We start from the raw sequence: 15,863 nt of genomic DNA on the forward strand, positions 1-15,863 counted from the left end.
CAGGATTGGGGGGGAGTCAGGATTGGGGGGAGAGTCAGGATGGGGGGAGAGTCAGGATTGGGGGGGGAGTCAGGATGGGGGGGAGTCAGGATGGGGGGGTCAGGGATGGGGGGGAGTCAGGATGGGGGGGGAGTCAGGGATGGGGGGGGAGTCAGGATGGGGGGGAGTCAGGGATGGGGGGGGTCAGGATTGTGGGGGAGTCAGGATTGGGGGGAGAGTCAGGATGGGGGTAGAGTCAGGATTGGGGGGGGAGTCAGGATGGGGGGGAGTCAGGATTGGGGGGGGAGTCAGGATTGGGGGGGGAGTCAGGATTGGGGGGGGAAGTCAGGATTGGGGGAAAGTCAGGATTGGGGGGGAGGGGGGAGTCAGGATTGTGGGGGGGGAGTCAGGATTGGGGGGGGGAGTCAGGATTGGGGGGGAGGGGGGAGTCAGGATTGGGGGGGGGGAGTCAGGATTGGGGGGGAGGGGGGAGTCAGGATTGGGGGGGGGAGTCAGGATTGGGGGGGAGGGTGGAGTCAGGATTGGGGGGGGGAGTCAGGATTGGGGGGAGGGGGGAGTCAGGATTGGGGGGGAGTCAGGATTGGGCGGGGGAGTCAGGATTGGGGGGGAGGGGGGAGTCAGGATGGGGGGGGGTCAAGGATGGGGGGGGGACAGGGATGGGGGGGGAGTCAGGATGGGGGGGGACAGGGATGGAGGGGGAGTCAGGATGGGGGGGGGAGTCAGGATGGGGGGGGAGTCAGGATGGGGGGGAGTCAGGGATGGCGGGGGGGTCAGGGATGGGGGGGGAGTCAGGATGGGGGGGTCAGGGATGGGGGGGGTCAGGGATGGGGGGGGTCAGTGATGGGGGGGGAGTCAGGATGGGGGGGGTGTCAGGATGGGGGGGGTCAGGGATGGGGGGGGTCAGGATTGGGGGGGGAGTCAGGATGGGGGGAGGAGTCAGGATGGGGGGAGTCAAGGGGGGGGGGAGACAGGGTGGGGGGGGAGGAGTCAGGGTGGGGGGGGGAGTCAAGGGAGGGGGGGAGGAGTCAGGGTGGGGGGGGGAGTCAAGGGAGGGGGGGAGGAGTCAGGGTGGGGGGGAGGAGTCAGGGTGGAGGGGAGGAGTCAGGGTGGGGGGGGAGGAGTCAGGGTGGGGGGGGAGGAGTCAGGAGGGGGGGGGGAGTCAGGAGGGGGGGGAGAGTCAGGAGGGGGGGGAGTCAGGATGGGTGGGGGGGAGGGGATGTGGGTGGGGGGGGAGGGGGTGGGGGGGAGGGGATGTGGGTGGGGGGGGAGGGGGTGGGGGGGGGGATGTGGGTGGGGGGGGAGGGGTTGTGGGTGGCGGGGGAGGGGAGGGGATGGGGGGAGGGGGAGGGGATGTGGGTGGCGGGGGAGGGGATGGGGGGAGGGGGAGGGGATGTGGGTGGCGGGGGAGGGGATGGGGTGAGTGGGAGGGGATGTGGGTGGGGGTGGAGGGGATGTGGGTGGAGGGGGAGGGGGAGGGGGTGGGAGGGGGAGGGGATGTGGGTGGAAGGGGGGGAGGGGATGTGGGTGGAAGGGGGAGGGGGAGGGGATGTGGGTGGGGGGGGAGGGGAGGGGATGTGGGTGGAAGGGGGGGAGGGGATGTGGGTGGAAGGGGGGGGTGATGTGGGTGGAAGGGGGAGGGGATGTGGGTGGGGGGGGATGTGGGTGGAAGGGGGAGGGGATGTGGGTGGAAGGGGGAGGGGATGTGGGTGGAAGGGGGAGGGGATGTGGGTGGAAGGGGAGGGGGAGGGGATGTGGGTGGGGAGGGGGAGGGGATGTGGGTGGGGAAGGGGAGGGGATGTGGGTGGAAGGGGAGGGGGAGGGGATGTGGGTGGGGAGGGGGAGGGGATGTGGGTGGGTGGGGAGGTGGAGGGGATGTGGGTGGGGGGGGGGAGGGGAGGGGATGTGGGGGGGAGGGGGAGGGGATGTGGGTGGGGGGGGACGGGGAGGGGATGTGGGTGGGGGGGAGGGGATGTGGGTGGGGGTGGAGGGGATGTGGGTGGGGGGGAGGGGGAGGGGATGTGGGTGGGGGGGAGGGGGAGGGGATGTGGGTGGAGGGGGAGGGGGTGGGAGGGGGAGGGGATGTGGGTGGAAGGGGGGGGAGGGGATGTGGGTGGAAGGGGGGGAGGGGATGTGGGTGGAAGGGGGAGGGGATGTGGGTGGAAGGGGGGGGAGGGGATGTGGGTGGAAGGGGGAGGGGATGTGGGTGGAAGGGGGAGGGGATGTGGGTGGAAGGGGGAGGGGGAGGGGATGTGGGTGGAAGGGGGAGGAGGGGATGTGGGTGGAAGGGGGAGGGGATGTGGGTGGTAGGGGAGGGGGAGGGGATGTGGGTGGAGGGGGAGGGGGTGGAAGGGGGAGGGGGAGGGGATGTGGGTGGAAGGGGGGGAGGGGATGTGGGTGGAAGGGGGGGGAGGGGATGTGGGTGGAAGGGGGAGGGGATGTGGGTGGTAGGGGAGGGGGAGGGGATGTGGGTGGTAGGGGAGGGGGAGGGGATGTGGGTGGGGGGGGAGGGGAAGGGGATGTTGGGGGGGAGGGGAAGGGGATGTGGGGGGGGAGGGGGAGGGGATGTGGAGGGGGAGGGGATGTGGGTGGGAGGGGGAGGGGATGTGGGGTGGGAGGGGGAGGGGATGTGGGGTGGGAGGGGGAGGGGATGTGGGTGGGGGGAGGGGAGGGGGAGGGGATGTGGGTGGGAGGGGAGGGGATGTGGGTGGAGGAGAGGGGAGGGGGAGGGGATGTGGGTGGGAGGGGAGGGGATGTGGGTGGGGGAGGGGAGGGGGAGGGGATGTGGGTGGGAGGGGAGGGGATGTGGGTGGGGGGGAGGGGAGGGGGAGGGGATGTGGGTGGGGGGGAGGGGAGGGGGGAGGGGATGTGGGTGGGAGGGGAGGGGATGTGGGTGGGGGGGAGGGGAGGGGGAGGGGATGTGGGTGGGAGGGGAGGGGATGTGGGTGGGAGGGGAGGGGATGTGGGTGGAGGGGAGGGGATGTGGGTGGGGGGGGGGGGAGGGGGAGGGGATGTGGGTGGGGGGGAGGGGAGGGGGAGGGGATGTGGGTGGGGGGGAGGGGTGGGGGAGGGGATGTGGGGGGGAGGGGAGGGGAGGGGATGTGGGGGGGAGGGGAGGGGAGGGGATGTGGGTGGGAGGGAGGGGAAGGGGATGTGGGAGGGAGGGGAAGGGGATGTGGGGGGGAGGGGAGGGGATGTGGGTGGGAGGGGAGGGGGATGTGGGTGGGAGGGGGGGGGAGGGGAAGGGGATGTGGGGGGGAGGGGAGGGGATGTGGGTGGGAGGGGAGGGGATGTGGGTGGGGGGGAGGGGGAGGGGATGTGGGTGGTGGGGAGGGGATGTGGGTGGAACGGGGAGGGGATGTGGGTGGGAGGGGAGTGGGAGGGGATGTGGGTGGGAGGGGAGGGGAGTGGGAGGGGTGTGGGTGGGAGGGGAGGGGATGTGGGTGGGGGGGAGGGGGAGGGGATGTGGGTGGGAGGGGAGGGGAGTGGGAGGGGATGTGGGTGGGAGGGGTGGGGATGTGGGTGGGGGGGAGGGGGAGGGGATGTGGGTGGGTGGGAGGGGGAGGGGATGTGGGGGGAGGGGGAGGGGATGTGGGTGGGGGGGGGGGGAGGGGATGTGGGGGGGGGGGGGGGGTGGGGGATGTGGGTGGGGGGGAGGGGGAGGGGGTGGGGATGTGGGTGGGGGGGGGGGGAGGGGATGTGGGTGGGAGGGGGTGGGGATGTGGGTGGGGGGGAGGGGGAGGGGATGTGGGTGGGAGGGGGAGGGGATGTGGGGGGGAGGGGGAGGGGTGTGGGGGGGAGGGGGAGGGGATGTGGGGGGGAGGGGGAGGGATGTGGGGGGAGGGGGAGGGGGATGTAGGGGGAGGGGATGTGGGGGGGAGGGGGAGGGGATGTGGGGGAGGGGATGTGGGGGGGAGGTGGAGGGGGGGGATGTGGGGAGGGAGGGGGAGGGGATGTGGTGGGGGAAGAGGGAGGGGATGGTGGGGTGGAGGGGTGGGAGGGAGGGGATGGGGGGGAGAGGGAGGGGATGGAGGGGGAGGGGATGTTGGGAGGGAGGGTGAGGTGTAGGGGATGTGGGGGGGGAGGGGGAGGGGATGTTGGGGGGGGGAGGGGGAGGGGATGTCGGGGGGGGGAAGAGGGAGGGGATGGTGGGGTGGAGGGGTGGGAGGGAGGGGAAGGGGGGGGAGAGGGAGGGGATGGTGGGGTGGAGGGGTGGGAGGGAGGGGATGGGGGGGGAGAGAGGGAGGGGATGGTGGGGGAGAGAGGGAGGGGATGGGGGTGCGGGGGAGAGGGGATGGGGGAGGGGATAGAGGGTGGGGATGGGGTGGGGGGGAGGGGATAGAGGGTGGGGATAGAGGGTGGGGATGGGGGGGAAGGGGATGTGGGTGGAAGGGGAGGGGATGTGGGTGGGGGGGAGGGGGATGGGATGTTGGGGGGGAGGGGATGTGGGTGTGGGGGAGGGAGGGGGAGGGTGGGGTGGAGGGGAGAGGGGAGGGTGGGGTGGAGGGGAGGGGGAGGGTGGGGTAGAGGGGAGGGTGGGGTGGGGTGGAGGGGAGGGGGAGGGTGGGGTGGGGTCCTGTGTGGTTGGGGGGAGAGGTGGGTGGGGTGGGGGAAAGGGGTGGTCCGGTTGGGGAGGGGGGTGGGGTTGGGGGGAGAGGGTGGGGTGGAGACAGCATCTGCCTCCAGACAGCATGTTCCGTTATCTGCCGTCTTCTGTGTGAAAAGAATTTCCTCACCTCCCTGTTTATTCCTCACCTCCCTGTTTATTCCTCACCTCCCTGTTTATTCCTCACCTCCCTGTTTATTCCTCACCTTAAACTTGTGCCCTCTCATCTTTGATACGTCTGCATGGGGAAGAGATTCTCACTCTCCTCTGTCTTTATCACTCACAATCAGATTCCCCCTGAGCCTCCGCTGTGCCAAGGAAAATAAACCCAGCTTCTCCAGACTCACTTCATAACTGAGGCTTTACATGCCTTTACATCTTGGCGAATCTCCTTTGCACCTTCTCCCGTGCAAACAGGTCCTTCCTATAGTTAACCAGAACTGCACACAGTATTCTAGTCATAGGGAAAATGTTAGAAGCTGCTTTAACAGGTTGCTTGGATAAGTTCAAGGTAATAAGTTCGTGACACTTGGTTGTACCGATAGTAAATCATGTTTGCGAGTAAGTTATTGGAGTTGTTTGGCAAAAAAAAACTATGATCTGGCCAGGAGCATGGACAACAGTCTGGTATTCAGCTCCGTGACTGTTGCACGTCAGGAGGAACGATGCATTGCTTGATTCAGTTCAGGAAAATGAAGTGTGTTGAGTGAATAAGTCTGAAGAAGAGTCCTGTTAGAGCAGAAGCTTAGGAGCATTAGGAAAAGGGAGAGCCGTGTACACAATTTCACAAGCAGCTGCAGATGGAGGGGAATCTTTGACATTTTACTGTAACATACCTTTGTAAGTATTTACAGTAAAAGTTTGAAATAGTCAATAAAATAAAATGTTATTGATCCCCTGATCGAAAAACCTATGGTAGATTAATGCCCAGCAGTGTTACTCGTTGGTTTGTGATCTGTTTTGCAGTCTTGTGTATTGTGTCGTTTTAAGGTGGCTGTTTGTACTACGTGGGACCAAAGAAGGATGAGAAGAGAGAAGTGGTGGCAGATCGTGAGAAGCGACGACAGATATTCCTGGAATGTCACTTCTCTGATATTGGCTGCCATCTGGGTCAGAAAAAGACTGCGCACAGAATTCAAAGCCGATATTATTGGTTGGGGATTGTAAAGGATGTTGTCGACTGGGTAAGTGAAAAATAATCAGTAATCTTCCATTCCTTGTCTTCAAAATTAAGTTCTTACAATAGAATTTTGCAGCTGAGAAAAGGGCTGTTTGGCGCATTGTGTCTTTGCTGGATTTTTGAAAGACTCACCCTGTTACCCCATTTATTTCCTGTCAGGGGATCTGCTATCGTGGTATGCCACACTCATCTGTCCTTGTGCCTTTCTCTCACACCCATGTCACACATCTGTAACTGCTCTTGACATTTGTCATCCATTTATATCCAGGCCTATCCACTTTCTGCTGCCCTCACTTCTCCTGTAGGAGAGAGTTCTGCATTTTTTCGGCTCTGATCAAATGACCAAAATACTGACGCTCTTTTCTTGAATGTTGCTTTTAGAGTTCCCCTTGTTCTTCAATTTCGAGAATATCTTCATTTGTCTTTTGATCTTGCAAGTGTTCTTCCTTTCAAGTATTTATCCAGTTGCCTCCTGGAAGTTTCTGTTGATTCTGCCTTCCACCCCAGTTTGAGGCAGCATCTTCTAGATCATAACTCAGTGTTAAAGAAAAACTCTTAGCGACCATTCCCTCCCTCCCTCCCCGCCCCCCCAACTCCAAACACCCACTCCTACTTGTGACAATTATCCAAAATGTTATGTCCTTTAGATATACAGCTCCTGTGTTAATTAAAACAGTTGCTGCTTAGTTATTCATGAATCTGATCAAATTAATCCTGAAGCTTATCTGTTCAAAGACTAATTGCATCTTCTGCAATCTCTCAACATAACTTTGTGCAAGCTTTTCTCTCAAGTGTCTATGTTTAACTGTTGATTTGTTGAGAAGTGATTTTCCCAAGGGACTGTTTCTGATTTTTGTGTTGGAACTGTAGATTAAAATGTGTGAAACCTGCCAGCATGCAGAACACTACAAGAACGTGAACCGCAAACTCCCACTCTTGAAAGTAACCAGACCGTGGGAAATTCTCGTCTTTGATCTCATTGGTGAGGCAGCTTTTCAGTTGTGGATTGTTCCCTGATGTTTGCTTCCTATAAGTAAACTGATAGAGTACAAGAGCAAGAGATGATGTTCTTCTCGTACATGACACTCATGTATACTGTGTACAGTAGTAGACATCACCCTAAGAAAGATGTGAACATATTCGAGAGGCTGCAAAAACTGCTCGAATACTAAACTTGCTTGAATGGATCCAGGCATGAGAAACATCAATGATGAGGGTAGTTTGGAAGAAGTTGGGACTGTTCACCTTGGAGAGAAGACGGTGGAAAGGAGATTAATTTGATAAAAGTTTTCAAAATCTTGAATTGGCTGAATAAAAGGAAGAAGAATCAAGGTGTGCAGACTTAAAGTGATCCGAAACCAAAAACTTTCCTTTAATCAAGTTATTAGGATAAGGAACTTCTGTCTGCAAATGTGGTAGAAGCAGGTTCGGTTCAGGTATTCAAAATGGTACTAGGTGATTATTTGGAAAGGAATAGTGTGCAGGGATATGGGGAGAAAGCAGCAGATTGGCATGAGATAATGATACTGGTTAAATGAGCTGGTACAGGCACAATGGGCCAAATGGCCGCCTCCTGCACTGTAACAATTCTATGATTCTGCCTCACTGTCCTTTACAGGTCCATTCCCAGAAACCACCTGTGGAAATACCTATGTACTGATGGTTACTGACTATTTCACAAAGTGGGTTGAAGCCATTCCAATACAGAAGAAAGATGCTTTGTCAGTAGCCAAGGGGTTGGCTGCCACTTTTTACAGGTATACTCTTCAAAATGTGTTGATCTGTCTGCTCTTTCTTGTGTTCTTAACATGAGATATTTGTTTTTCTCTAGGAGAGAAAATTTCTCATTGTCATTGGGGATGAGTGGAAGTTTACTCTTGAATCAGTGTCTGAGATGTGCCCCTCAGAGCCAGGGGATAATGGTCCATTCAAACCACCCATTGCTTTTCACATAACACAAGCTGCAAATGCAGGTCTTAAAATCTCTCATTTTAGGATTTATTCAGCTTTGGGGTAAAGTTCTTTTCTTTTGAAATCCTCCAGACATACAAAACCAATACAGGGATGATGAGTTTGTTCTAAAAGGAGATGCAATTGATGTTTCGGAGAATGGTAGGTAACCTCATTGAAACACACAAAATGTAGAAAGAGACTTCACGTGACTGGAATGCAGGATCATAGATTAGGGTCACCCATGCAGAACTGAGTTTAGGCAAAATGTCCTCCAGTGGATTGTGTACCATTGGAATTCTCTTTTCCTGAACATATTCAGAATTGAAATGGCTAGATCCTTGGGCACTAAATGAATTGAAGGTTGGGGTTCAGGCAGGGATTGGATTTGATGTAGAAGATCAGCCATGATCTTATTGAATGTCAGAGAGGGCTCAAAGTAAGTACCCAATGTTCCTGTTTCTTTCTCTAAACTCCAAAACAAGACAAAGCCATGAGTTGGATATCTCACTTAACTGTGTTTTATGGCCCTGTTTGCAGGGACTCAAAAAATCCCAATAGCCCTTGGACTGTGCAAGGACCACCAAGGATGCTGATTACATCCTATGCTGTCCTCAGTTATTCTGTTTTATTAGTTTTCAAACTGCAGTTCAAAAAATATTTTACTATTTTGTTTTGCTTGTTAACATTTTTAGAAATTGATAATATTTACTCCATGACATCTGTGAACGCTGTTTAGTTATGCAGTCTTCCTTGTGACTGTTTTCTGAGGTAGAATATAGAACATTACAGCCCTCGATGTTGCGCCGACCTGTCATACCGATCTCAAGCCCATCTAACCTACACTATTCCATGTGCCTCCATATACTTGTCCAATGACGACTTAAATGTACCTAAAGTTGGCGAATCTACTACCATTGCAGGCAAAGCGTTCCACTCCCTTACTACTCTCTGAGTAAAGAAACTACCTCTAACATCTGTCCTATATCTTTCACCCCTCAATTTAAAGCTATGCCCCCTCATGCTCGCCGTCACCATCCTAGGAAAAAGGCTCTCCCTATCCACCCTATCTAACCCTCTGATTATTTTATATGTTTCAATTAAGTCACCTCTCAACCTTCTTCTCTCTAATGAAAACAGCCTCAAGTCCCTCAGCCTTTCCTCGTAAGACCTTCCTTCCATACCAGGCAACATCCTAGTAAATCTCCTCTGCACCCTTTCTAAAGCTTCCACATCCTTCTTATAATGCGGTGACCAGAACTGTACACAATACTCTAAGTGCGGCCGCACCAGAGTTTTGTACAGCTTCACCATAACCTCTTGGTTCTGGAACTCGACCCCACTATTAATAAAAGCTAAGACACTGTATGCCTTCTTAACAGCCCTGTCAACCTGGGTGGCAACTTTCAAGGATCTGTGTCCATGGACACCGTGATCTCTCTGCTCATCTACACTACCAAGAATCTTACCATTAGCCCTGTACTTTGCCTTCTGGTTACTCCTACCAAAGTGCGTCACCTCACACTTGTCCGCATTAAACTCCATTTGCCACCTCTCAGCCCAGCTCTGCAGCTTATCTATGTCTCTCTGTAACCTACAGCATCCTTTGTCACTATCCACAACTCCACCGACCTCAGTGTCATCTGCAAATTTACTAACCCATCCTTCTACGCCCTCATCCAGGTCATTTATAAAAATGACAAACAGCGATGGACCCAACACCGACCCTTGCGGTACACCATTAGTAACTGGTCTCCAGGATGAACATTTCCCATCAACTACCACCCTCCGTCTTCTTTCAGCAAGCCAATTTCCCATCCAAACTGCTATATCCTACAACTCCATTCCTCCGCATTTTGATGCTGATAGGCCATAATCATAATTGTAGCAGCAGCAGAAGCGATTCTTTGTTCTGCTGGGCTTGCATCTAAACGTAGTACTTCCCTTCATCCACTGGTGCTGTTTGATCTCTTTATCCCCACATCAATCATTCGCTTCATGAAACGTTATTTATTTGTTATAGGTTTGGGGCTTCAAGAGACATATTCTCCAGTGAAAGCAGAGTATTTTGTGACGAGGTAATGTGTATTTTCAGTCTCACATCTGGTTCATGTATCTTTCTGTGCGTGTCCATGTGATTACATGGACACCAGATGAAAACTGAAGATTGGTTAAATTGTGCCTTCAGCCATCATATGTGTGTATCAGCGTGGAAAGTTCTTTACACAGAGGGTAGTGGACGCAGACACGTTAGCGTCTTTTAAGATATATTTGGACAGGTACATGGCTGGGCAGGGAGCAAATGGACACAGACTGTTAGAAAATAGATGACAGGTTAGACAGAGGATCTTGATCGGCGCAGGCTTGGAGGGCCGAAGGACCTGTTCCTGTGCTGTAATTTTCCTTGTTCTTTGTTCTTTGTTGTTCAACGAAGTCATCTTTTCCCTTCTCTCTTTCTCCACCCACCTGATGGGCAGTGTGACTAGTATGCACTCAGTTACAATGAATGACATGGTCTGGCCTCGAGTTGGATAAAGCTTTGTTCGAAATAAGAGAATCGTAATCAGGAAATAGATATTTGAATTTTCTCTGCAATCCATGGCTGTTCTTGACTGTGGCCTCAGTTCCCTGAAATCACTTGTTCATTAGAAAACTGTCCAGTTTTCAAAAGAAGGGTCACCGGACTCAAAACATTAACTCTGTTATCTCGCCAGAGATGCTGCAAAACCTGCAGTTTGTCCAGCATTTTCTTGTTTTAAATTAAAAATTGTAATTAGAGAAAACAATGTATTTTACCAAACACACTAAAGGGAAATGGAGTAAAAGTGAATGGATGGAGTTAGGTCACAGATCAGCCCCAATCTCATTCACTGGCCATACAGGATCAAGGGGCTGAATGGACTCATGTTCCTATGTCGAGTGGAACTTCTGTACCTTACAGTTATTAAGAGCTTCCTGTACATCATTTTTCTATTATGTTCTTTCTCCCCTCTTCTATACCAATGTAAAAACATGCCTCTTGACATTTGTGTACATTCCACAGATTGTGAATTTGAAATCATAACATTAATTTGATCTATTGTTTTCCTATTCAGCACAGTTTTGCAGTCCTAGAAGAGGATTCTAGATTCCTAGAAGAAAATTGCCTGGTTTTCTGGTTTCTCATTGAGCAGTTTTGTACATATTCAATGGAATAGTTTTTGTTGAGGTTTTGTCCTCGGCCCATTACAGACAGCAGGGTGTCTCAGTGGTTCGCATTGCTGCCTCACAACAGTAGGAACATGCATGAGTCTGAGCAGGATGCACTTAAGAGGGTCAGTGTGGACTCGAATGGGCTAATGACCTGCTTCATCACTGTAGGGATTCTGTGATTTTTTTTCTAGTGTCTGAAATGTTTATTGTAGTGCTGGGGTAGAATGAGTGCTTCTCTAGCCTTACATCCTAAACATTTGCTTCACTTACTTCTCATAGGTTAACAAAAACCTGTTTGAAAGATGGAACATTAGTCACAAAGTGACTCCTGCTGAACACTTGCAGCGCGCAGGACTCGTTGACAGAACCAATGAAATATTAAAAGCAGCAATTAGAAATACAGTAAACTCCAAGCAGACCGAGTGGGATGACTGCTTGGACCCTGTTCTGTTTGAGTTTCGGACATCAGTAAACTCAAGTACTAAGTTTACACCTTTTTTTCTACTTTATAATCGTGAAGCACAGCTGTCATCTGAGGTAGGATTGTGACTGCTGTCGTCGTCCGGTTACTATGAAGCAATTACAGATTGCCAACTAATTTTTAAACGTGGTGTTACAAGATATTTCCTTGCTAATCTCTGCGAGGGATTATGACCAAAGGTTTTTGATCTGAAACATTAAATCAACAATCTTTGCTGTGCAGGTGCTACCTGACCTACTGAGAGTTGCCGGCATTTTGTTTTTGTTAAACTGATATATGCTAACACCTTAGTGCACTGGAATGAATTAGAGGGTGTTCTAAATTGTTACCTGGATGTGGCAAGGGAGAATCTGAGCTTGGAGACCATTGAGAGACCATCCCAAGATGGGGTTTTGCTCCACTTCCCTTACTCTGTTCTGCAAAATTTGAGGTCTCACTGCAAGCTTGATAACTTGCCATGAGTACTAGAAGCTTCATGCAGTCAAGAAACACAAGCCAGCAATGACTGGATGAAAGTTTCTGAAATCCTGGGAATTGTTCCAAAAAGCTAAAGCTAAAGAAGCTTGTAGAATTCCAGAAAAGTTATTGACCTGTTAGTGACAGAGGTGACAAGTTCTTGACCGAATCTAGTGGAGGATGGTCTAGTACTGTGCAAAATGTGTGCTGTGGTGTCAAAACCGCTATGTCTTAAACTGGGGCTCCACCTGCTTTTTTCAGATGGACATAAAAGATCCCACAGCCACTATTTCAAAGAAACTTTAGCTATTTACATTATTATTATTATTATTATTATTATTATTATTATTGAAAACCTCCATCAAAATCAGTTTAATTTTCTAAATCCTGGAGAGTGTAATTTCAGTTCCTGGTAATTTAACCTTTTGGATCCAGGTATTATTCTGGTGAATCTACACTGCTTCTTCCAAGACTGATATATCTTTCATAATGTGTATTCCCTATAACTGCCTGCAATAACTCCACATCTCTGTACAGCTGAAGCATGACTCCCACCTCATTGCAATCTGGTCTCTTCCATATTAAAAGCTAGAATTCCTTTGGATTATTTGATTACTTTCCCTAAATGGTTTTGAAACTTCAAAGATCTATGTATTTGGAGTCCCTAAGTCTCTCTGGGCCTCCTCTGTTGTTTCTGATTTAAGATTCAAAGCAGGTGAACTCATATCTTTCTGTATTGAAATCCCATTATCATAGTTTTGCCCATTCATCTAAGCTGGCACAATCTTGTAATAATTTTATGCTTCTGCCTGCAATGCTTACTCGACTACCTTTCTTTGTGTCATTAACAGATTTGGATATTAGGTTTCTATTTTATCATCTGGATTGTGGATACATGCAGTGAGTGGTTGAGTCCCAACACAGATCCTTGTAAGGTCCTGCCCAATATCTCAGCTCTGACTTTTTCCACACACCTAGCAACCTAAACAGGTCAATAACTTTTCTGGAATTCTACAAGCTTCTACCTTAGCTAACATTCAGATGCCCTCAAAGTCAGTATAAGTAACATCTTTAGACATTACCCTGTTCTTTGCTTTGGTTGTTTCTTGAAAATATTTAATCAGGTCCACTAGTGCCTGACTTACCCTTACATAGCCATACCCTCTCTGATCAGCTCGCTCTAATCTTAAAAATGAACTCCAGTAAATTCGCAGTAAGAGATATTGGGCTAATAAGCATAAGTTAAATCATGAACAAAAGAGCTGAACTCCAAAGGAGAGGTGAGAGTGGCCATCTTTGACATGAAGGCTGCATTTGACCAAGTGCGACATCAACAAGTGATTAGATCAACAGAATCCAGTACAAAGCAGCCTATTTAACTAACCCAACGACCAAAAACATTCACTTCTTCCACTGCCGACGCTCAGTGGCAGCAGTGTATACTGTCTGCAAGATGCACTTGATTCCTTTGACAACATCGTCCTAACCCACAGCCACTTCCATCTAGAAGGACAAGGGCAGCAGATACATGGAAACACCACCCCATGCAGGTTCCCCTCTAAGCCACTCAACATCCTGACTTGGAAATATATTGCCATTCCTTCAGTGCCGCTGTATCAAAATCCTGGAATTCCCTCCCTGAGATAATGAGAGACTACCTCCAGCACGTGGACTGTAGTGGTTCAAGAAGGCAGCTCACCACCACCTGCTCAAGGGCCAGCTAGGGTCAGGCAATAAGCGCCGAGCCAGCCAGTGACCCCACATCCCATGAATGCATAAAGGTTGTTATTTTATTATTTATTGTATGTTTTATATTTGTAGTAGATTTAAGAAAGAAGTTTGAACCACACCACATCGGTTAAATATCCTTAAGTGTTTCTGTATTTTCAGGGAAAACGTGAAATTTCTCCTGAGTACAGGTCACCAGAAACTTGTGGCATCAAAACAGAAAGCCTAGACGAGTTTACCAGTTCTGTGAGTGAGCAGCAAAATGCAGTTAAAGAAATGGTAAGTTAAAGAACTTGACACATGGCTTGTCTTAGGCCACAGCTTAGTTAGTTTCCATTTGATTGTTGGTATCAGTTAGTTAAGACCTGGACACTGGAATAAGCCTAAATATTTTGATGGTTGTTGCACCAAATGAACAGTCAATATGATCTACAACATTAATAAGTCAAGGGAGGTCTAGATGCATTGAGTTTTATTCAGGCAAAATCACTGTTTAAAATGAGTGTTACATCAAAATATCATTGGGCAATGATTTTTCTAACCTCTCTAAGGTAGATATAAAATAGTGAATCGTTAATCAATAAATGTGGATAGTGCTATTAATATTTACAGTTAACATTTAGGACAGAAAAAGCTGCCAAAAATTGATCCTTTTGGAAAGGCATTTGTAAATCTTTGAGGCTATAACATTGTTACAGGTGTCCCTGCAGATTTACTCACCGCTCTTCTTCATCTTTTCTAAGTACAATTCAAATTAGAGTTTAGACAAATGTTTTGGTATTATAGTTTCAGTAAAGATGCCTGGTAACTAATATAATTTTGATATTTATATTCATAATTTTTGGTTGCTTATCCCTGTGGAGAAGTAGCAACTTCAGCAGCTGCTTTGTGTGGCTGTGCGAAATAATGCGCAAGAAAGATTTTTAGTTTGGTGGGGCTCCAGCACCTCTCGGGGCGAACACATTGTACATGCACAAATGGCCTGATGGCTTTAGTTTGAAGAGTTTGAAACAGGTTGAAGGAGTTCTGTGTGTTAGAGACATCATCCTGACTGAAACTCCCATTTAATGCAGACTACCTCCCTATTTCCCCAACCATGCAGTAAACAAATGGATCTATGCATAGTTTACTAATACGTGTATATTTGAGGATGAATTAATGAACCTAGATGTTAGCTATTTACTGAACTGTGACAAATGAACTGTATTTTCACATCTGCCATAAAAACTTCTGGAAAAATTAGCATTAAGAGGAAAGTGACACTGTTTGTCTCCTTAGGTGATTGCTAACATGGCTGCAGCTCACAAACAGGAAAAGAAGAATGAAAAGAGGAAAGCCAGGAAAGGAACTGGATTCACTGCCAGCAAGGAAGTGTATCCAAGAAACACTAACCCAACAACTAAAAAGCACAAGAAAAGTCACTTTGTTTCTTTCCACATTGAAACAACCTTGTCCTCCGAGCACCGTGTGAATGGTGGGGTGTCATGAAATGACTTTTTGTTGATATTTGGCCCAGCAACTGAAGGAGAGAAACTTTACAAATGGATCCTCCTTGGATGGCATCTTAACAATGGCGTAAGGAACAGTGAGAAATTGAACACAGCCCGAGGCTCAGTGCTGTAATGTGCCGAGTTGACCAAATGCCATCTGTGAAGTTGACTATGAATCAAGATTAAAACATTTTGCATCAGAATTATTTTATCCACACACAGCATTAACTGTCGAAAGCAGAATGTTGCAGATGCTGTTCATTCGTTAACTGTGATCGTTTGTGCTGAGTTTGGTTGAAAGTTTGCACCATGTGATCATTTAATACCTACTAAAATCATCACTGTAAAGTTGTGCTGAATGCGATTTTAAAAAGTGTTTCAGTCAATTTGCAGAAATACATATTATCATTTCAGAAACCGAAACAGTCTGTTACCGAGTTTAAAAATTACACTGAAGTCATCAGACCTTTTTAAATCTGATTGTGCTGAATGCACATCAACTACTGGAAATCATCTCACCTTTAGCTGGACTTCTTGCAAATTACAAAGATGCGAGGGAGAGGCAGGGGGGAGAGAGAGTCGAAGAATTAGATGGACGAACATAGGAAGAACTGTGTGGTCCTCAGCCTGAAGTTTATTGTTGCTGAAATTGGACACTGTAGCAGAGCTGATGTCAAACATCCAGATTGGCTGAAGGGAAGCAAAATCCTTCCAAGTGCTAGCCCCCTAGCTAGCACACCAGACCTTGTTATCACATACCCTGCCCTTACACACTACCTACTG

The 15,863-nt window shown here is 50.2% G+C and overlaps 1 protein-coding gene across 1 annotated transcript in view; it reads left to right on the plus strand.

Annotated features, from left to right (window-relative positions):
- zgc:113436 (uncharacterized protein LOC503528 homolog) overlaps positions 1–15,497 on the plus strand; it is a 29,467-nt gene extending 13,970 nt beyond the window's left edge. Inside the window, exons 2-8 of the mRNA XM_059654871.1 lie at positions 5,594–5,787; positions 6,654–6,765; positions 7,402–7,540; positions 9,757–9,811; positions 11,205–11,462; positions 13,753–13,869; positions 14,869–15,497. Coding sequence (XP_059510854.1) covers positions 5,594–5,787; positions 6,654–6,765; positions 7,402–7,540; positions 9,757–9,811; positions 11,205–11,462; positions 13,753–13,869; positions 14,869–15,078 — 1,085 coding nt within the window. The 3' untranslated portion in view covers positions 15,079–15,497. The remainder of the gene's footprint in view (positions 1–5,593; positions 5,788–6,653; positions 6,766–7,401; positions 7,541–9,756; positions 9,812–11,204; positions 11,463–13,752; positions 13,870–14,868) is intronic.
- The last annotated feature ends 366 nt before the right edge of the window (positions 15,498–15,863 follow it).

This window comes from Stegostoma tigrinum, chromosome 26, assembly GCF_030684315.1.
Source record: "Stegostoma tigrinum isolate sSteTig4 chromosome 26, sSteTig4.hap1, whole genome shotgun sequence".
NCBI lineage: Eukaryota > Metazoa > Chordata > Chondrichthyes > Orectolobiformes > Stegostomatidae > Stegostoma > Stegostoma tigrinum.